We start from the raw sequence: 22895 nt of genomic DNA, 5'->3' as shown, positions 1-22895 counted from the left end.
CAGATTTCTTGAGGCAATTTCAAAGTCTGTTGGAAAGGAAGCTGTAACTTCATAATGAGAGAGAAAAAAATGATCAAGAACTCAAAGAATTCAAGAACTAATTACAGACTCGAAGACATACCTGCTTCTTATCCTGTGTTTTCTTAAAATCTTCACAGGCTAGCCAAAATAAAACATTTTCTTCACTGAATTCTTTTTTTAAAAATTCCTATAGATAAAAAGAGGAGAAAATATCAAGCAATGTTCTACTTTAAGGAAAGAAAATAACAAGTAATTTCCTTCAAGGGCCAGTTTGGCAAAATGGGACTAACGAATATGGTTCTGTCACCCTTCGAAAACTCCATCCTAAAAAACAAAGCAATGTTTAATGTTAAAGCTAGAATTTCATATGCATTTGAATTTACTGACTCGGACATCGTCAGGAAGACTAAAAATGAAGCAAGAATTTACTCAGAAGTCTAAGATAACAATAAATTACCAAAGAGTAAATTTAAGTGGGAGATATATTAGTTCCTTCCAGACAGTGTTTAAACAAAGTACATTCCTCTAAAATCAGCCCCATTTTTTTTTAAACAAAAGAAAAGAAACAAATTAAGCATGTCTAAAAATGCCACGATGAAAACTATTTTAAGCTGGAGGTGTGTTTTCTTTGGGCAGCAGTGGGGGTGAGCAGCACGGTCTGCCATCCCACTGGGTGCAGAATGGGGTCCTCCCTGAGATCTAGACCGGTGTCCCCAGGGGCCGGATGTCCAGGGATGTTAGGAGCGCAGCCCACCACCCCCTCCCCCGGCGCTGCAACAGGGACCAACAGCATCAGGGCTAACGCTGACCTGAGCCAAAACTTAAAGGCAGAAGGCGGTGGGACTCGGTCAGATACAGGGCCCTCTTGAAATTCACATGTGGTTCTTCTATGCGACCCCTGGGGTTTCTGCCAGCCAGAGGGCTCTTTCTAGGCAGCGCCGACACGCCCCATGCATCAGCCCTCCTCTGGGAGTTCATGTTCACTTCTCCAGCCGCTGTCTTCCTTTCTCCCCGGGTCCATAATGAATCCCGAGAATCCCGGAGAACCAACCTTCACATCCGAAACCCAGACCACCCCCTCCCAGGGGTCCCAGAGCTGGAAAGGCTTTGGGGATTCTGCCAATGAGCAAAGCACGTCTTTGCCCATCACCCCCTCCCCCTCCCATCCAACTACATAAAACCCAGAAACAGCCTGTGCGTGCCCCTCCGCTCTGGCCCCAGGCGATCTGGGAGAGAGTCTCCCCCTTGGCCATAGCAAGTGAGAAGTCCTAATTCTCAGGTTGGGACACACAGAGGGGAAAAACCAGTCCGTGTTCCCCCCAACAGGTGTCTACCCTTCTTCACAGGCTGCACCGATCCCAGTCAACAATGAAAAAGGCAAACCCTAAATCTTTTCACGCCTTCTGGGTCTTCGAGCAGATTCTCCAGAGAGGCCGCCCATTTGGCTGTGCTCTTGGGGTTCTGCTGGCTGCTGCTGGGACTCCCATCGCTGCCGTGGATGTCTGCAAAGCAAAGTTCAGACTGTGAATTTGGCCCAAAGATACTTTCACGTAAAAATATCTGCAAGTAATGGTCACTGTCATCACCATTGTGGCTAATACAGGTTACGTGCCAGAATCTACGGCAGGCGCTTCACACGGGGAACCCATTCTAGCTCCCATGATAACCTTAGAAAGGAGGCACTGCCATTTCCTCCATCTTACATGTGAGGGAAACTGAGGCTCAGAGCCATGACAAGGGGTCTTGTCCTTTCCCACCACTCTCCATCCATCCTTCCCCCACCCACGTGTCCTCTGGCCAGCCCTCAAGCCTCCCAAGGACTTCCTCCCAGGAACCCTGCCACCGTGGCGGCTGCTTCCCCATTACTGTGCTTTGGGCACAGTCTGGTAATTATCGCGCTGTCTTGTGATGATCTGCGTGACTGACGCACTGGTCCGAAAGCTTCTGTGTTATCTTTATGTTGTATCCGCAACACATGTAGTTCATTGCCCGGCACATAAATAAAAGTGTGCACCGGGGTTGGGCCAAGGGTGGGAAAAGGGAGACACTGGCTGCAGGTACATGATTTTAGGGGGTTGCTAAAAAACTCAGGCATCAAGATAAATGGTATTTTCATGCAAGATTTTGAAAAATCAAAATATGCAAAGAATTCCATAACGTGGGGCACCTGGGTGGCTCTGTTGGTTAAGCGTCTGCCTTTGGCTCACGTCATGATCCTGGGGTCCTGGGATCGAGCCCCATGTTAGGCTCCCTGCTCAGTGGGGAGCCTGCTTCTCCCTCTCCTTCTGCCTTTCCCCCTGATTATGCTCTCTCACTCCATCAAATACATAAATAAAATCTTAAAAAAAGAAAAAGAATTCTTTAACAAACAAAATAACAAAATTGTGAATAAAAACAGGATTGGTATTACTGATTTTTCCTTTGTCTCCAATACAGTTCAGCATCACACCGTTACTACGTGTATAGATTGGACGAATGACTCTCTACCTGCACACCCGCTGCCTTCTCTTCCTCAAGAGCAGAAAAGTCTCTTGACTATAGGAAAGGGGACAGGAGACTTCCAACTAACACACTTTGACTACTTGCCTGAGAGGAAGTGACAGCACACACATGCCTCATTTTACAGAATTTGGTCCCTTCCTGGAGTCAAGGGGCAAAAAAAAAACATTGAATGTAACTTCGGATGGGCCCAGGTTCCAAACCCAGTTCAGCAAATTCAGACTGTGTGGTAAGGGGCAAAATTCTGTGTGCAAGATAATCTTCCTGTCTCACTGGTTATCCAAAAGACTAAAACGGGAAGCTCATCGGGTATCTAGAAGCTCACAGAGGACCCTCACAAATGTTAGTTCCTCTCTCCTCTTCCCTAAAATAATGATGTATCAAGTGAACTCTTTTTATAGCTAATACTTTTCTCCGTTGCCTTTTCTCATTCGAAGTGGATGCCTATTTCTTTCTTTCTTTTTTTTTTTTTTTTTTAAGATTTTATTTATTTGACAGAGAGAGCTCACAAGTAGGCAGAGAGGCAGGCGGGGTGGGGGTGGGGAGCAGGTTCCCCACTGAGCAGAGAGCCTGATGTGGGGCTCGATCCCAGGACTCTGAGATCATGACCTGAGCTGAAGGCAGAGGCTTTAACCCACTGAGCCACCTAGGCATCCCGTAGATGCCTATTTCTATAAAGAAAAGTTTGACTGTAGGAGAAAATACGCTTTTAATTTTAAAAATCAGCAAAGCAGACCATTTGAAAAGGACAAATGAAAAAAGTCCTATGAATATTAATTGCTGCAAACCACTAGGATGCCATAGAGTTTTAAACGTTTTTGGAAGAAAGTTGTATCCGGATACATTGGCCTTAACAGTAACTCAGCTGCCATGATCTTTCCTGTTCTATTGGGTCAATCCACGTGTTAATTTCTCGAGCAGCTGAGACTCTGTCCCCCAGGGTCTGGGAGAACCACCTGGATTGTAGACACTTGATGGCTGACTGGGGCTGAAAAGCAGAAGCCAGAAGCCTGCCAGGGAGTGGGGATTGTGTTTCAATGCGCACTGGTGATAGAGCACATAAGAGAATTTTCAAGACAGATCTATTCCTTTCACGGAGAAGTAAACTCACTCAAACACAGCACAAATGGACCTGATTCTTCTTTAAAGTGAATCTTCAGTCCGTGGATATTACATTACTTCCCCTGCTCTCTTTGAAAATGCTAGAACGGCAAGCCTCTAAACACAATGAACACTGGGTTTCTTCCCGACAGAGTATAAATCGAATCAAGAGATCACCATTATAAAAAAGATCTGCAAGAGGGTTCATTCGGCCAAGCATTTCACCAACTTAATCCTGCTCGTGAGTACAGTCTCACGACTTGCTACCCTCCCTCAGGAGATCGGCTCTGTATTTACATGCAGAGACACAAGTAGGCTGCTCCCGGGAGCAGTCTTAGGCAGCCAGAAATTTCTCCTGCTGTCACACAACACCTACTCTGCCTGTAAGTTTCCAACCTTGGTCTGAAAGGGTTTTAAAGCTCCTGACATTCTTTTCAACAAAAAAACGGACCACATTTTAGTGTTTGCTGCCACACGTATCTTGCAAATAAATTCACTCAGTGGATTCCCATTTAAAAATCCAAAAGAGCGCTCCTTTGGTTAAATAGGAGATAAGCTTTCTGACCCCACCATTTGATAACTGCCACCTCCCCCAACCCTTAATTTATACTCAAATTACTTTGCATATTGAATTTCTGTGCCAACTTTCACTTGATCGAAAACTCTTATAACTCAATACACACTAGTCTGGTCAGGTCCCTGTATTTTATAGACTGAGAAATAGAGGTTCAGAGGGTAAAGTGACCTACCCAAGGTGACCCAACTAGAGAACAGCTCGATGGAACCAGTACTGGGACTTCAGTGTGAAAGTGACCGTCCCCCGACCCAGGGCCACCCTCGCAGAACCCCAGGTCTGCTCCAGAACATAGTACCTGGCAAATAAACGGCCCTTTCTCTTGGTTCTTGACTGGGCTATCATCTCCCTGCCCTCGAAAGTCATGAATTGCATTGACCCCGACAGGATTACAGAAGGGCACAGAATTTCCAGGGCTGGCTCAGGAAGTCCACCAAGATGCAGCTACTCTCCACAGCCACAGCCACTGGAGTCTGGCTCTGGTGCCCTGGATAAGACAGATCCCTTCTTGCCTTTTTGCCCACCTTCTGCCCCCACTACCTTTACTGTGGGAATCTACGCGCACTCTGTCTGATGTGTGTTTTTGTTTTTCTCAGGAGTATTGGTTCGAATTTTTCCAAGACTTCCTGACTGCCCTTCAATTTCAATAAGAGCTTTTGGCTACACCTTTTTTCCTTAATCTTTCTTGATTGGTATCAGTATAGACAGATAGCTCTAAATAGAACCACATTTGCAACTCCACTCATTTAACGGTGCATCTCTTTTCCAAGTCATGCTCCTGACCACCAGGGAGACTGAGCGGTGTGCCCCCCCCCCACCCCCCATCTGGCACTGCCCTAGAGATCATCCCTCAACGCGGGCCATTTCTATTATCTCAGGAGACTTCCCCTACTTCCCAGTGCATGTAAGTAAAGGCTCCTAAGACAAGTTCACCTGAAATGTTACAGTCAGTCCAGCAATTGTAAGAAAAAGGAATAACCTTTCTCTATAAAAAGCAGGTTTACTTCTGAACTTAAGAATAAAGCAAAGCCAAGAGTTCCCAGCTTCCCAACTCCTGGCACCTGGAGCCATAAAGAAATAACAATATTCTTTGCTTTTTTGTTGACAAAAGTTGCCATTTTAGATGGATTACACAAGAAGTTAAACTTGGAATGCACAGGTGGAAAAAAAGTCAAACATACTTATCTAGCAACTTTAAGATCACTCAAGCTAGTAAGGAGCTATCACTGATGACTTTTGTTTCAATTTTGTCCAGCTCTGTTTATCTTGTCTTGTTGTTTAGTTTACCTATTAAAATATTTTTGCAATAAAAAAAATTTTTTTTAACCTCCTGCGGTCTTTAAAACATTTTAGATCAGACTTTTGTAGGCATGATACTTATTTTTCTTTTTTTTTTAAAGATATTATTTATATATTTATTTGAAAAAGAGAGACCGAGATAGCAAGAGAGAGCCGAGCATGGAGGAGAGGAAGAAACAGGCTTCCCGCTGAGCAGGGAGCCCAATGTGGGGCTCGATCGCAGGACTCTGGGATCCTGACCTGAGCTGAAGACAGACGCTTAACCCACTGAGTCACCCAGGAGCCCTAACAATACTTGTTTTTCAATAGATTTATGCTCAGAGCAATCTACCATTAGCTAGTAACAACAGGGGACACTAACACATTGTTTGTAGTGTGCTGGGGACTGCTTCAAGCTTTTTCTGTGGGTTCGATCATTCACACCTCACAATGAGCCTGTGGTGTGCTTAATATCCCCACTTCCGATGGGGAAGCACAGACGAGGCACAGAAACTTGTAAGCGTCGCCCAGCAAGGAGAGCGGAGACCATGCTCCGAGCACAGCTCCAGAGCCCATGCACTTTATCATAAGGTTCTACTGCCATTTTTGTTTTTAATAAGAGCCGATCTCCACACTCACAAAGGCCAGAACATAACGGCCTTGAAGAGGAAGACAACTGCACCGTGGGAAAAGATTGAGAAAACCAAGAGGGAATTCAGCACAGACAAAAACCCACACCAGACCGCTAGAACCATCTAGCATGCGAACACAACATACATACGCTTTCCATTTACATTTATGCTGTTCTGTGTGGTTTCTGACTTCAGCAAAAGCCATTATTTCACAGATACAGATGGCTGAGGCTGGTGGCTTGCAGCATATTTCGTAATGCATTATTTATAGATGCTATGATGTCATATCTACCAGAGACTTTCTCCAGACATTAATTCCTTGGAAATCCATACTCAAAAGACATCTGTAACACTCATCAGAGCTAAAGGCTTACAGCGTGGATTCCTGCTAATAGTCTGCAGGAAGGTCTAGGTTAATGATCCTGCATAGACAATTTTCCCAAGTCAGATAATGTCCTAGTAAAATCTCAACACCCACCTTCCTCAAAGCAGAATCAGGGTACATCATCAAAGAGCCTATCCTAAGTACCCCCCAAAACTTCTAGCATTATTAAAGAAAACATATGAAATATTCACGCCCAGGAAGAGGCAGAAATGTTCATTCCCAATTCTAAAGCAGTCTGGTTCAACACACACACACACACACCCCAAAACTCCCATAAACATTCAAGGAAAAGTGCACACCCCAAGAACCTTACGTGAAACCTCACATCAGGGGCGCCTGGGTAGCTCAGCCAGTTAAGCGTCTGACTCTTGGGATCAGTTCAAGTCACGGTCTCTGCGTTGTGAGATCGAGCCCCAGGTCGGGCTCTGCACTCAGCACAGAATCTGCTTGAGGTTCTTTCCCTCTCCCTCCCCCTCTGCCCCTCCCCTCATTCTCTCTCTCACAAATAAATAAAATCTTTAAAACCTCATATCAACGATTCCGCATCAAACATATTACTTTTTTTTTTTTTTTTAAAGTCATCCAAACTTAGAAGCAGAGAATCAGTTCGTTACAACTGGAGATCTATGTAGGGCTCCGGAGAAAGTGAGTCACGGAGACACTCTATCTAGAGGTTACTTAAGTGTTTACTGGCTCCAGCATCTAAGGTCAGAGAATGACCACCCTTCGAGCACGCAGTTCCCTTAGTGGGGAGGTTTGCGTGAAGTGCAAGGAGCAGAATATAATAATAAAAATTGGAAAAGTTTTTAAAATAATCATAATAGCAAGCATCAAAGACCAGAGAAGGCGAGCAGGCTGTAGAGGGTTGGCTGGACTCAGAAAAGGCTTCGTGGCGTTTTTCTACAAGAAGCCAGAGACCTCAGAGAAAGCCAAGGGCTGGGGCGGTGCCTCCCGGGGCGCCGGTGCACCTTTAAGCGGAGGACATCTGCCAAAGGGGGTGGGGGCCGCTCCTTACGTTCCATGCTCTGGGGTCCACCTGAGGAGTCTCACGAAGCCCAGAAACCCACTGCCTTCTCAGAGACGGTTCGTGGGAGACAGGCTGGGGGCTGTGGGGCTCCTGAGCACCCTTGGGTCTGGAGGAAAAACAAGACTCCACATCCTCTTTTGAGTGGACTAAACAACAGATGGCCACTGGCTTCCAGTTTCTACCAGAGGGAAGGAAATCAGAACGCCAGACTGTTATTTGTAGCCTCCCTAGATCTCTACTTTCTAGGCAAAGGCCCAGAAAAAATAAAAATTACCCAGGAGCCCTACTCTGGGGGTGAAAACGAAGACCCTGTCCTCATTTCCCTCACTTTCCAGAAGCCCTGTGCCCCCCCCACCCCCCCGGAGGGCCTGACACTCACGCACAAATGTGCCCTCACTCCCCCCGGGGCCCCCACGGCTGGGCGAGTCAGTGACATTCTGCACTTCTTGAGGAGGAGCCGAGTCCCCCCGGGGGTCCGCCGTGTCTGGCGCTCATGTTCACGTTTATGTTGATGGATGTTTTCTGATAGATTGGGGGCGAGACAGAGAGCAGGACGGCTATGAAAATAGCTCCGGACTGAGCGCTCGCTATATGGATCTGGTCTCCGAGTCACAGCGACCCTCTGACGTTGGGCTCATCAGGGGCCCATTTTACAGAGGTGGAAACTGAGGCACGGTGAGGTTAAGTCCTGTGCTCCAAGGAGAAAGCAAAGAAGTGGATGAGGTGGGGCTCAGCCCCCGTCCTCGGGCTGCAGAGCCTGCAAAGTCAAGAAGAACAGTGACAGACGCAGTAAGGGAAAGGCGAGGCCCTTTTTCTCACGGAACTTAAAATTAATTGAGAAGACCAGACCAGGAGTTCCCAGATGGCTGTCTGCCCACAGTGCCACAGGGCGCCGGGAAGCTTTTTTCACCAGTTCATGAAGAAATAAGGGGGCGCCTGGGTGGCTCAGTGGGTTAAAGCCTCTGCCTTCGGCTCAGGTCATGTTCTCAGGGTGCTGGGATCGAGCCCCGCATCGGGCTCTCTGCTCTGCGGGGAGCCGGCTTCCTCCTCTCTCTCTCTGCCTGCCTCTCTGCCTACTTATGATCTCTGTCTGTCAAATAAATAAATAAAATCTTAAAAAAAAAAAAAGAAATGAAAATAAGGATAAAAAAATATTCACCACGTAAGCTGTCTTGATAGGGTCAAGGCGGCCACGGGTTGTTTTTAGGAAAAAGATCATTATATTTATTTACATGGTACAAAATTCAAGAGACAGTGGGAGCACAGGGGAGCATGACTTCCTGTCAGCTCTGTCCCTCAGTCACCCAGTGCCTCTCTCTGGACACAACAACCTCTAGAAGATTCCGTGGATCAGGATATTTCCTTACATGAAATTCTGTCTTTACTCTCTTGGGTATTCAAATGCCCTTTCATTTATGGAATGATAAAGATGGTTGATGATGGCCTTGTTTGTAATGTCCTGACAAGAGAAAGGAAGAAAGGGGAGGAGGAAGGGAAGAAGGAGGCAGGAGAAGAGGAAAGAGAAAAGCTGTCGGCTCCGTATTCATTTATATATCCTAACTCTAAATATATTTTAACAAGATGACTCAGTGGACATTGTGTGAACTCATGCAGGTAGCTCTGGGCTTGGGTCAGAAATTTGAGTTCTCTGGTCTGTCCCTTCTAAAATGGGTGGTGGCTCCAGACAAGACCCTGCCCCTTGGCCTCTGTGGCTGTCCACAGAGAGACAAAACAGCCTGCGCTTCGGGGGCAGAGAGGGAGGGAGGCAGGAGTCTGGGGAGAGAGGCCCTGCTGGGGCCGGGGGAGACCCAGCTTTGGAAGAAGGCTCAGGACAGAGGACACCCCTGGGAAGCAAAGGGGCAGAAGCGGGAACGCACAGCCCCCAGGGGCAGAGTGAGAGCAGGAGGAATGGGCCTGGGGCAGAAGGCAGGCCCGAGGAGGGGTCCCAGAGCACCGTGCAGAGGGAACAGCACAGCTGACCCACAGGCACCCTGCAAATCCCTGGAGGGATGGGAACCGGGTTAGAAGGGAAATGAGTCCCCGGAAGTCTGCAAGGGGCTGTTCCCCCCGCAGGGGATGCCTCCTGATGGCTCTTATCGGGTAGCTACTGCTGCTGTCGCCTGCCCCGGGGCCCCTCGGCCCCCACCACCCCTCTTAGGGCTGTTCCAGAGGAGAGCTATCTGGGGGAAGCAGAAGACAACCAGTGAGAGTAAATTTAGTACAATTTAAACAGCAACTTTCTAAGCCCAGCGCCCCAGGCCGAGGGGATTACTCAAGCACAGCAGGACGTGTGCCTTAGTCTACCCAGGAAGCCCCCAGGAAACAGCCTGCCTGGCACCTGCCAGGGTTCCCCAAATTTCTAACAGTGCAAGAAGGAGACATCGGTCACATGCAAAGCCAATGAAGAAGGCAGAGCTGTAGTAGCACCTGTGCCGCTGGTCTACGGGCTGCCCTTGGCGGCATTCAGAGCTGGTGGCACTGGAAGCTGACATCCCAGACACAGCCGGCTTGTAGGCTAACCATACCAGTCTAAAACAACACCCCTGGGCCCAGCCCGGCCTCCCTGTCCCCAGACTGCTCTCCCTGCAGCCACAGGCCAACAGGGCCCATGACGTTCCGCAGGGAAAGTTTTCCCAGAGGCCAAGACTGCCGGCTGTGGGGTTGTTAAAACAAAGACCTTAAGTTGCTATGTTGACTGTCATCTTTAAATAAAAACTTAAGCCCAGCAATAAATCCAAAACTGGTCCCAAGGGTTTAACGGGCTAGTGTACAACCGGCCCCCGGGGGGAGAGCCAAGCCTGCCTGGCAGGGTGGGGATTCCCTCCACGGATCGCCCCTCGGTCTGCTCGCAGAGGGAAGACTGTGGCTTCGGCTTTGCTTTCCAGGTGAGCAGCATCACAACTACCACCGACTGTGTGAGTCCTTGTAGGGGGCGAGTGGGTGGACAGACTTCAGTGGCACAAGAATCAACTAAGGCATTTGTTGAAAATGCAGCTTATTCTCCCCCGACCTTGGGTCCCCAAGATGGAATCAGTGGGTCCAGGGTGTGGCCTGGAAAGCTGCATTTTATCCACGGCCTTGGCATCCCCGGTGGGTTCAAGAACATACTTTGAGAAATCCCCTTAAGGAAAACAAGGGAATTCCACTTTGAACCTTGAAATTAGGGCTTAGGAACTCCAAACTCTGAGCTTGAAGACATGGTCTCCGGTAAGTTTTTGCTGAAAAGCAGGAAAAGCCTATACAATCGAAGGTTCTGGGAGCCAGGACTGAAACTGGGCCTGTATCAGGCGATTGCAGGGCTGAATCCAGCACTTGTGGGGCTGGAAGCTTATACAATTTGGAGAGCCAGTTTAAGGAAAATAATTCAAAGTTACCAAGTAAAAATGCAGGACAGGGTCCCACGGATCACTTGGCAAGCTTCCCAGTACCTCTGCCTCGGGGCCCACATGCCCTTTCTCACTTGACCCCTTCTTTTCGCACTGCTGGATGGTGATGCCCAAAGGGCAGGGCCTCATTTGCCCTTTCCCATCGGTGGGGTACACTTTAAATCTAAAGATCCATTGCTGTTTGGGCTCTCAGCGGCGAGGCACCCAATGCCAAACCATGGTGCTTAGCTACTAATCTTTCTATCTGTCACCTAATCTCATGTTGTAAGGCTGAAAAGTGACAACCCTAAAAGAAGTACACTCCACTAGTGTCTCTAAATTGCCCCAATCTTTCTGGGGTACAACCCTCATCCCTATAACACCCCCAAACCAGGGATACCCCCAAATGATGCGAAGCAATGAATACCCAGGCAGAGGTGTTCAGAACAGCTCTGTTTGTAACATGAAAGGGGGGAAACTAACCATTATTCCTCACATATTACATGCCAGGCATTGCACTACAGACCTCGTATGTTGTGTATTTAATCCCAAGACTCTATGAAACCCACTTTACAGATGGGAAAACAGATGCAGAGGTGTGCCAGGAAACCAGCTCTCCTAGATAAAAAAAAAAAAGCTTGATCTTCAGTCTTTGCCCATTTCCATGGTAAAAGTATCCACCAACAGCCAGTTTCAAGCTGTCTGTGATTTGGCACCCAGTTCTCAAATTTCCCAATAATTTAGCAATTGGCTCAGAGGTCAAGTAACTTGCTCAAGGTCACTGAATGATAGAGTCAAGGTGGGAACCAGGAGCTGAGCTGGAGTCCAGGCTCTGCTTACTGTCCCATAGGCCTGTGAAGAGGCACCAACAGGGAACAGCTAAAAGGAACACCCAAAGGAATCCTTGGACCCACAGACAACCCAGAAAGAAGTACAAGCCCATTGACACCAATAAGAACTCTTTACAATAACCCTGTGAAGTCCTACTTTACTAAGGGTGTCCTGAATATTAAATGCAATGATTTGCATAAGGCAATGGACAGGAAACCAGCTCCATTCAAGGACTCAAAGAGGGATAGCTGTTTTATTCCCATTCTGCAGAACCTCATTTGCACGAGACACAAAGTTTTTACAACAGTGGAGGTGGGATTTGGTCCCAGAGGGTCTGGTTCACCCGCCCACCCAGTCCCTCCTCTTAACTGCAGTGTCCCTCATAAAATAGGATATTTAGTGAAAACAGGACCCACCAACATGTTCAGACTCTTAGCACTAAAGCAGGCACCGTCAGAGTGGGAGGTAGCAGAAAAGCCTCTGAACTCCACAGTCAGATCAACCTGAGTTTCAAAGATTCTCCACCCCACCCCCCCTAACTGGTTACCTAACAGCTCCGAGCTTCGGTTCCCTCTTCTGGAAAGTAGCCTTAACAGTACCTGTTTTACAAGGGCGCCCCTAAGGGTGGAGAGAGAACGCAGAACTGGGTGAACAGAGACCTGCGCCCACATTAAGAGCTCAAAGGAGCACAGCCGTAACTGTGAACGAAAAGGGTAAGGCGGTTGGCGTCAAAGGCACGGTCTCATTTTCACCGTGGATTCTCTGTCCTATCAAACCCCTGCAAACTGTGGCTCAGCCTGGTCCATTGTGGCAGCCAGGGCAAGTCCCTGTAATGTCAGCGCTCCCCTGGAGCGAACTACAGACGTGCTTTCTCTCCACCCTGGTGTTCACCCTCCTCCGCGGCCTCACATTTCGGCTCCGCAGCGCAGAAATGAAGGCGCTGGGCAGCCCGGGCCCCGCTGCCAGTCCGATGCTGGGGGTCCAGCCCTGCCACCTCCGGGCGCCTCGCGGGCATCATTCGCACCAACGCCCGCAGCGGAGAGAGACGGAGAACTCCCCAAGGGAAGGGACCCGTGCGACTTTTCGGATCTAGAGCCCACACTCCCTCCAAAGTTTGGGGGTGCATGGGATCTCCTTTCTTCTCCCAGACCATCACTAAAAAGAAAACTGCTGCTGTTCTTCCTTTTGTCCAAACTTCCTCCCCGCAGCGCCGCCCGGGGCTCTGCGCTCCCGCCGCCGCTGTGACCGCAGGGACGCTGGATGGAGCAACGAGCATTGGCGCGGTCGGCGGGGACCCTCGTCGGGTGGCATCGCCGAGCCGCGCCCGAACACAGGAGGGAGGGAAGGATGCCCGGGACCCTGCGCGGGCAGCGTCGGCCGAGGCGGCTCCTCCGGGCGCCCCGATCCCCAGCCCGCGTGCCGGGGAGCCGCTTACCTGACGGCGGCCGCTTCCTGCTGAGCCGGCTCACGGCGCGGTTAAACATCGCCGCGGTCGCCCCGGGAGGAAGGAGGAGCAGCCGGGCGGCTGAGCAGGAGGACGGAGAGGAGGAGGAGGCCGAGGAGGAGGAGCCCGCTCAGCACCGCCCCGGCGCGCCCGCCCCCGCCCCGCCGCCCTCCCCACCGCCAGGCGCCGCGTGGCGCGCTCGGTGCGCCCTGCCCGCCCGCCCCGGCAGGAGCCCAGCATTCCAGCCTCGGGGGCCTGAGTGGCCCAGGGCGGGCGCGAGTGACCAAACGCCGAGTCCCAGCCCCGCGCCCGGGATGGCGTGCGCTGGCCTGGAAGGAGCGCGCGCTGTTGCCTGTGGCTTAGGAGCCCTGCCCGCGGACCCCGGGGGCCCCGCCGCCCAGCGGAGCTCGCCAAAGCCGCCGCCCCGGGCCCCGCCCCGCCCCTCCGGCCCGCCCGGCCGCCCGCCTCGCCGCTCTCCGACCATCCCGGGCTCCCGCCCTCTTCTGCAGCCGCGAGAAACGGGCGCGGCACCGCGCGCGCAGCGCTCTCGTTCTCGGTGGCTCTGTGCGCCTTCGCGAGGCGGCAGGCGGGGGTCCCCTCCCGCTACACGGACTGGGAAGCCGAGGCCTCGAGGTTCTGCAAACCCATGGTGAGGCCCACGGCCTTCGCCTCCTCGCCCCCGGGATCCAGGATCCCCGCGGGCCCCGGCCTGCCCGCCCCGCGACTCCGGGGCTGCCCGGCCCTCCCCTGGCGGCGAAAGCTCGTGGGGCGTCGCCAGGGTCCCGGCCGCGGGGAGCGAGCCGAGCTGCGCTGCGCGGGCGAACTTGGGCACCTTCTCCCCAAGTCCTGGAGGCTCCAGGGGCGGGCTTCGGTGCAGTTCTGCGGGAACCCTTCGGGTTCCACCGCCGAGAGATGCCTCTGTCCCTCACAGCGACTGGTTGGGGACACTTCTCTAACTTTGGGGACACGTGGTGCGGCTCCCGGCAGGGCCTTTGCTCAACTCTCGGAGTCACTCAGGTCCACTTTGCGCTCCCCCTCTCCCGCCAGCAGTCACCTGCTCGGCCCGCCGCGCCCCCCTCTATCTATTGTCTCATTTCTGAGCAAACCAGCCCCCAAAGGGGTGTCATTAGCCTCATTTCTTGAGCTTTCGGTTTGCGAAGAATTGTCTTTCTGGCGAGTCTTATTTTTCTCCTTGTGTATCCGGCTTTGTCTCCAAATTGGTCTTTATTTTTAGCTGTGCTAATTGCTATTTTTCTAAACCGCTCCCCAGTCGTCGGGCCCTGCCACCCTCCTTTTGCAGTGTTTTCACTAGCTGGCACTTTCTTTTATATCTTCTATTCTGAGCTGCCCATTCTGCTCATTTTTCCTCCCTTGTTCTACTCACCCGCTCAGTCCCAATTCCACCCCATCTCTGGCTTTCCATGGTTGCTTCTCAGTGCTGTCCCTACCCTTGCCCTCTGAAACTCACTTTTCTCCCAGCATTTCAGAGCCTGCTCTCTCCCCTGCTGCCAGGAGAGGTTTTCCTGGCTCCTGAAGATGGTGAAGAGCGCGGGGTTTTGAACTGCACCGCAGGATGGTCACTATGGGGACCAGGAACAAGCTCAGAACCCAGCTCAAAAGCTCAATTTAAAAACACCTCCTCCTGTCCTGGGCGAACTCTGGGGGTGGGCTCCCCACCTGCTTCTACACCCTTGTGACATACTGCAACCACAGGCAGCAGCTGCCCCCGTTGTAGGAGCCGGACTTGGAAACTCAGGCAGAGTCCTGGATCCAAACGAGATCGCTACTTTCCCAAAGCAACGCCAAGGGTGTCTGTGCAGCACATCTCCCCAGAAAACCGCTCTGGAGACCAAATTACAGGTAATCCTAACACAGGAAACCAGGAGACTGGCAGAGTGGGGAAGCATCAGGCATAGCTAAATATACCAGTTGCCAGGTCCACCCCACAGTGTCCTGAAATGCCCTGGTGTGGCCTAAGACATACCCATGAATGCCTCCGGAACTAAGAAGGCAGCCGGGCTTAAAATAAGGGGGAAATAGCACAGCTTCAAGCCACTCTCGCAATCTTGTTAGCGTATCAGATAGTGAGTTCAAAAATAAAGACCAGGGTCAAGGTTTAATGTACACAGTTTTAAATTTCTGTTTTGGAAGGTTAAGAGACTGTCTCAGTAAAGTTGCTTTAAATATCTAAGTGTCTAAAGATCCAAAAGCCAGTTTTCAACAGGCACTGTGTAAAAGACCAAATATACAAATATAGAGCTTCATGGTTTCTAAAGTTTGCCAAAAGAAAACACACACACACACACACACACACACACACATGATTAAGTTCTGCCTGGGGTTTGCATGTGGGCTGACACTGCCCACCACCCGGGCAGCAGCACTTACTCTGTGTGGCTCATCTCAGGCCTTCTCAAATGATGATAACCAACCTGGACAGGAAGAGGACAGGCAGCTTGGCCTCTTCCTACCCCTGTTGATTCCATCTTTTGTTGAAAAATCTGTATTCAGCCTGGCCAGGAGAAAGAGCCTAGGATGTCAGAGGGATCATTGACTTCAAAGTTCAATATTTTTTGTTCTACTCAAAACTTCTAAAAATTACTGAGCTCTGAATATATTATAGAATTTCTAATACTTTATTATATATGTTGTATTTTAGAGTCATTCATAAAGAATATTCTAGCCCAGTGTAAGATAAAGAAGTGGCCTGAGTTGGAGTCAAGAAACCTGGGTACCAGTCCTGGGCATAGAGCAGCCTAGCTGAGTGTCTTCAAACAGCCTCACGGGACTGGACAAGGAAAGGATGCCACTCACATTCTAAGGGTGTGGTGTTTACTAGCAATAAACATGAAAGTCACCTGGCAAGGTGCCCTGCACATGTAAGCTCACAAAAATGTACTGGAATCTGAATTACTCTTGCTCCCCCTTACAGTGCTGCTTAAATAAACTTTATCCTATGTGCAGTGAGAAGTGGCATTTTTAAAAGAAAATATGAGGAATCTGCAGGGGGTTGGGAACAGTGATGCAACTGACAGGCACAGAGAAAGGAAGCAAGTAAATTGTTACAACCTCTTCAGAAGCCAAGAGAGGCAGGTATGTTAGGATACATTTTTGGCAACATGTATAAAAGCTTTCAAAATGTTTATACCCCCCTGACCAGTGAATACTTCCACAACTAGTCATTTATCCCAAAGAAAGACTAAGAGAGGCAAAGATTTCTGGGTACTGTTGAACATCCGGACTCTTCTTTCATGGGTGCTGTGTATAATTCTATATGTACTCATTAATGGAGTGACTAAGGGACAATATATTCCTATGATGGGATATTTCCAGTTGTAAAAACTGATTTTGTTTTTTCAGGAAACATATACAGGAATTTTTCAGTGGGCAAGGAGAGGAAATATAGTTGATTTATGTATAGAAATCTTTCAGAAAACTATACCAAAATGTTACTAGCATTTGTATCTAGATGGGATAAGCAGTGGTTTTAATTTTCATTTTTACATTTTCCAGTTTTGCAAAATTTCTATGGTGTTTAATCCACCAATAATCAGTGGTTGGAAACTGGTCAAAATCTCTATGGGGTTTAATCCACCAATATTTAAACCCACATTTTTACAACATGAGTTTTGCTGTCTTTAAACTCTGCATTTCCATGGAGGGAGCAAGCAGACACCAATGGCCTTTCCCATCTTTGATCTCCCTTGCACTTCAACTCACACATTCATGGCATAGCACAGCCAGAGGTCAGCATACTACCCTGCAGATCAGGAGACAGGCCTGGGGCGCCTGGATAGCTCAGTCAGTTAAGCATCTGCCTTCAGCTCAGGCCATGATCCCAGGGTCCTGGGATGGAGCCCCCAAATCGAAGCAGGACTCTGCTCTGTGGGGAGCCTGCTTCTCCATCTCCCTTTTCCTGCTGCCCTCCTCCCCCACCCCCCCAACCCGCTGTGTGCTCTCTCTGTCAAATAAATTTTTTTTTTTTTTTTTTTAAGAAAGAAAAGAAACTGAGGCCCAGAGAACTTTGGAGACAATGTGCTACTAGGTCTCCTGAGAGATTTGAGCCCGTTCTCCACACACACACACACACACACACACACACACACACTCCCGCCGACTCCGGCCTCTTGAACCCCTCTCTTAGTTTTCTTTCTGCCACATTTGCTACCTGCGCCCCCCCCCACCCTTCCTTCATACAAGTGGGCGCTGCACACTCAGTCTTTGGAGCTCTTCTTTTGCACGCTTACTCCCCTGACCATCTCAAGTCTAAAGCCTTTTGATACCATTTTTTAAAAATAGGCTTTAAAAAATTTTTATTTATTTGACAGCGAGAGAGATCACAAATAGGCAGAGAGGCCGGCAGAGAGAGGAGGAAGCAGGCTCCCTGCTGAGCAGAGAGCCCGATGAGGGGCTTGATCCAAGGGTCCTGAGATCATGACCTGAGTCGAAGGCAGAGGCTTTAACCCACTGAGCCACCTACGCACCCCAAAAATAGACTTTTGGGGGAGCAGTTTTAGGTTTATAGCAAAATTGAACAGAACATACAGAAGAGTTCCCATGTGCTTCTTGCCGCCCAACATGCACAGCCCCCCACAGCCACCTCCCCCCCGAGCGGTACGTTTGTTACAACTGATGGACCTATATGACACAACAGTCCCCGAAGTCCCTACGAAATCCCATCTGGACACCGCAGAACACGCTTCCTTCTCCAGCCGGGGCTGGCCGGCCTGCGATCTTCTCCGATGCCTGATGGCCCCTTCGGACCGAGCGTGTCGGGAGTGGAGCCTCCGCGGCTGCCCCACGCCGGCCCCCTCCAGCCGCCTCCTCTGTTCCGGGCGGCTCCGCGTCTCGGCTGCTCAGACTAAGAAACTGGGAGTCGTTTCTGATCATTGTTTTCCTCGTACCTCCCATGTCCTCCTTCGAGGCGTCCTGCGGTTGGGACTGAACGCGTTAGTCCGCGCGCTCACGGTTTCCCTCCGGTCCACGGCACCACCTGCGGCCTGGCCACGGGCAGCAGCTGCCCACAGGCCCGGCCTCTGCCTTGCGCGGTCTGCGGGAGACCCAGCGCCCGGAGGGGGCACTGACACACGGGAAGTCTCCGCATATCAACCCTCTGCTCAGACTGCTCTGGGGCCCCGTTGTCCCAGGAGAAAGCCCACAGGATAAAGACGGAGCAGGCCCCACGTGGCCAAGACCTCCAGTCCCCTCTGAACCCCTCTCCGGGTCTTCCTCTGCCCCGCAGCTCATCTGCTCCCACCTCACCTCCTTACCCCGCAAACACCCCCGCAGCTCCGACCTCATGACCTCTGCACTGGCTAGTCCCTCTGTCTGGAACCTGGAACACTCCCCCACCCCCGCGCCCAGTGTGCATGTCACACTCCCTCTGTGGCTTCAGGTCTTTATCCAGAAGTTACTTCGCCCGTGTTTAAGCTGGCAAGCCCACCTCCGGTGCTTCCGCGGCCCCTTTCCTCCATCCCCGCCGTGGGGCTCCGCAGAGCATGTAGCACCTTCTAGCACAGCGCATTCTAGTTGTTATGTTTGCTGTTTCTCCACAGGGGCCCCTGCATTCCCCCTACCTTGCATTCTCCCTGGAGTCCCAGCTCCTGAACGGGGGCCTGTCACACAAGGATCACTCAATGAAATGTGTTGATACCCAAAAGAATCCTTTTTTTTTTTTTAAGATTTTATTTATTTATTTGTCAGAGATAGAGAAGACAAGCACAGGAAAAGGCAAGCCGGGTTGGGGCGGGGGGGGTTGGAAAGCAGGCTCCCTGCTGAGCAAGGATCGGGATGTGGGACTCAATCCTGGACCCCGGGATCATGACCTGAGCTGAAGGCAGATGCTTAACCACTGAGCCACCCAGGCGTCCGGACCCGAGAGAATCCTTACACCCTCTCTCCCAAATCCCCAGTCAGATGACAGAGAAGCTGCTAAACACAAGGTATATTTTTATAGTAAGGTACAAACCCACCTGGACAAGGTGTATGGGAAAGGAGGCAATAATGGAAGAGAGATTTCAACCAAACTGACAGCTGATGGGAATGCAGAAACCATTAACTCAGAAATTCTACTTCTTACTATCCTACACTCAGAAGAAATAAAATAAGTGTCCACACTAAAACTTGTACCTGAATGTTCATAGCAACATTTTTTTTAAAATTTTATTTATTTATTTGAGAGGAGAGAGAGCCTGAGCTGAAGGCAGACGCTCAACTGACCGAGCCACCCAGGCACCCTCATAGCAACATGATGGTTAAAAGCCCCAAAGTAGAAACAACCCAAATGCACATCAACTGACAAACGGATAAACTGTGCCATATCCTTACACTAGAGTATTATTTGGCAATAAAAAGGAATGACGTTCTAATGCGTGCTACAACACAGATGAACCAAAACAAAACAAAACAAAACAAAACAAAACAAAAAGTGTTGCACTGGGTGAAAGAACCATCACAGAATAGCATTCATCATATAATCCCATTTATATCAAGTCTAAAATAGGCACATTGGTAGAGAAGGAAAAGATCAGTGGTTACCTAAACCCAAAGCAAGGAGAGAGTGGGCAGGGGCTGCTGATAAGTACAAGCTTGCTTTGGGGGGATCATGAAAAAGTCCTAAAATTAGATTAGGGTGATGGTTGCACAACTCTGTAAATACAGCAAAAATCATTTAATTGTATGTTCAATTAGGTGAACTCTATGTATACAAATAATATCTCAACAAAATTGTTTAATTTACAAAGATCCAAGACAGATCACATACAAAAGTTCAGAACTTGAACAGTCATCAGACTCCTTGGAAAGCTACTGGAAGATATGCTGCACCAAAGATGGGAGCCTTTACTATACGCTCAGCTCCATTCTAAATGCTCTTTGAAAGGCGCTTCTCATTGAGCAAGCACTCAGAGGGTCCTCAATTCTAGACCGTCTCTGCGGGCAGCTAGACCACCAACTAACTGCAAGTCAATTGTAGCTCTTCATGGGTTAAAAAGCACATTCACACATATTTTCATTCAATCTTGACTAACAGGGTGATGGGGAGTTGATAAATGTAGAAACCGGGTCCAGGAGGTCTGGAGAACAGCTCGATGTCCTAGGTCCAGGGGCAAGAGGAGGGTTGGACTTCAGGTCTCTTGGCTTCTAGTGCTCTTTGCACGACTGCCTCCCACCCAGGAAAAAATGATTTAAAAAAATCCCTGTTCCAGGTGTCTACTTTGGAACACTATACACGGGTGTTCTTTTTAAATGTTAAAGAATCCAGAGTTCTTAACCTGGACCTTCCTTCCAATCTAGATTCAAAAACGTCCTCTGAAAAGCAAACAATAGAAACAACAAAAGTGCATGGGTGCACGCCTCCACACACTCATGTAAGGCATGACCGGACCGTAAGACTGTTCTGGGGTTCCTGAACAATTGCACTGCCAACACACAACCCATTCAGTGTGATCACAGACACCCTGCAGAGGCGACTGGGTAGCCGTCCCTGCTGAGACCTTTTCAAAAACTTCTCCTTTGGGATGTCATATGCTGCTGGGTATTTCTCATCGTGAACACTAAACATTATCGTGAACATTAAAAATGCCAGATTGAAGCCACCGTAAGGACCTATCTTGCAATTGTGGGAAATGGCCAAAAGCTATGTGGTGAAGACCTGTGGACTGGGGCGTGTGAGAGGACAGTGAGGGGCCAAGGTGCGGACAGGAGACAGAGCTGGAAGATCGCTGCGCAACTGACCGGTGTGCCTTATAGGCCGAGCCCCAAAATGTGACATATTTCACATCTTGGATATATGAAATCTGGCATGGTTAAAAGAGATTCACTTTACAAAAGCAGAAAGTTACATTACTAAATTTTGTGGCCATCATACAATATACCTACAAATGTTCCTTACTACTCAATAAAAACAATGGATACTTTGTGAATTAATCAGCCCCATAAGACAGAATTCAATAAAAAAAATTTTTTTAATCATTTTAAACCCAAGTCTAATTGATATTTTAAAAATGCAGAAGTTTGGGGCACCTGGGTGGCTCAGTGGGTTAAAGCCTCTGCCTTCGGCTCAGGTCATGATCCCAGGATCCTGGGATCGAGCCCCGCATCGGGCTCTCTGCTCAGCAGAGAGCCTGCTTCCTCCTCTCTCTCTGCCTGCATCTCCACGTACTTGTGATCTCTGCCTGTCAAATAAATAAATAAAATTTTTAAAAAATGCAGAAGTTTTAATGATTTTTATTCTGTCTTCTGGTTATTCATCTATGCTTATAAATTAATCTCTAAAACTCTTTAAAATGCTTTTTTAAATCATAAAACCCAACCAAGGTAATTAGAAAGCCATCTTCAAAAGATAGATCACTTGTTAAACTGCTCCCATTTGCAATTTCCTAGTACCTTTTGCCCAGCCACCAAGTTTGACCAAAAAGCTATTTAATAACTGCTTTATATGTGGCTGTAAAAAATACATCAGAAAAGGTAGTAAATATCTAAGAAAACCATCTGACAAAAACTCAGGGACTATAAATCATATTGTTCTTGCTTAAATTTTAGCTCAATGGAAACTTTCTTGAATCACTGCTTTCTAGATAATACATTCACCAAGTTCTCCGGAATTGATGACCGTGTTCTTAGGCTCACAAACTTGGTATTTTTTTTATCAGTGTTACATGTGAATTTTTGCACACTGGAGGAAAAAAAGCTGAAATAATATACAAAGCCATAACTCAAGATTTTTAATATATTGGGGTGGAAAAATATGTGTGTGTGTATATAGGTGTGTGAACATGTATGAATATGTATGTACATATATACATACTTAAATGGGCATGTAGGCAAGCTGAAAAGCAGTGAGGTTTGTTGGCACAGCTGCTAAATGCATTTTTTAAAGTGGGTTTTTTTTTTTAAGCAATCTCTTACAACCAAAGTGGGTCTCGAACTTGTGACCCTGAGATCAAGCATTTCATACTCTCCCACCTGAGACAGCAACCCACAGCTAAATGCATTTTAGAGACCTCTGTACAGCTTTCATCTCTCAAGGGCAGGCATTAATTCCACACAGAGGTCTGACAATCATCAGACCCAAAGTTTAAGCCCAAAGATCTTTCCATAAGGAGGAGTTACCTGTATGGGGAGGCAAATACCACAAATGTCTGGTTCTTAGCTTCATTCTTAGCATCATTAGATAGCCAGGATCGACCAAAAAAAAAAAAAAAAACCAAGAGAACCCATTAACGGTACTTCATTTCATATGCTTCCAGTCATAAATACCAAAACACTTTCTTTAATAACTCTAAGTCCCACACATTTACATAATAGGCTATAAAAGTGCCCTTTTGGCTCCAGTCCATATTTTGAAGGGATTTATAGATACAGGTAAAATTTGTTGCCAGGCATCATTTACAACCTCGCACGATCTTGTCCAGCTGAGGCCAAGTCTGTTCTCAGCCACCACTACCCTCAACCTTTTTTAGTCATGGTCACCAGAGAGTTTTTTCACCCTTAACATAAACAGCAGTAAATTCTCCAAGTGCAAACATACCATTCGTGACTTTACAGGCTAAACAGATACAGGGCAGTTGAGGAATAAAGATTGTTATCTGGTACATTTTGCAGACATTTGGAACTTCCTGGTAATGGACCCACCTTCTTTCTTCAGGTCTAGTGTTTTTGATACATTATATTTTAGATATGGATATATTTTGGATTAAAAATGCCAGATTAAAGCCACCGTAAGGCAATTTAAGAGGA

The 22895-nt window shown here is 48.7% G+C and overlaps 1 protein-coding gene across 3 annotated transcripts in view; it reads right to left on the bottom strand.

Annotated features, from left to right (window-relative positions):
- RGS10 (regulator of G protein signaling 10) overlaps nt 1-13305 on the bottom strand; it is a 38264-nt gene extending 24959 nt beyond the window's left edge. For 2 of the 3 annotated variants that reach the window (XM_004751832.3, XM_045068730.1), the window contains exons 1-3: nt 13149-13305; nt 1405-1523; nt 122-208 (exon numbers count right to left, since the gene is read on the bottom strand). In XM_004751832.3, coding sequence (XP_004751889.1) covers nt 122-208; nt 1405-1523; nt 13149-13197 — 255 coding nt within the window. In that variant the 5' untranslated portion in view covers nt 13198-13305. Of the gene's footprint in view, nt 1-121; nt 209-1404; nt 1524-7505; nt 7650-13148 lie in introns of those variants that run through there. The other variant, XM_004751833.3, reaches the window with a different exon arrangement.
- Nucleotides 13306-22895: the final 9590 nt, after the last annotated feature.

The sequence above is a fragment of the Mustela putorius genome, unplaced genomic scaffold, assembly GCF_011764305.1.
Source record: "Mustela putorius furo isolate JIRA1106 unplaced genomic scaffold, ASM1176430v1.1 tig00003909_pilon_pilon_pilon, whole genome shotgun sequence".
NCBI classification, from domain to species: Eukaryota; Metazoa; Chordata; class Mammalia; order Carnivora; family Mustelidae; genus Mustela; species Mustela putorius.
Note: the sequence above shows the minus strand (reverse complement) of the source record. Positions and strands in the feature narration are given on the sequence as shown.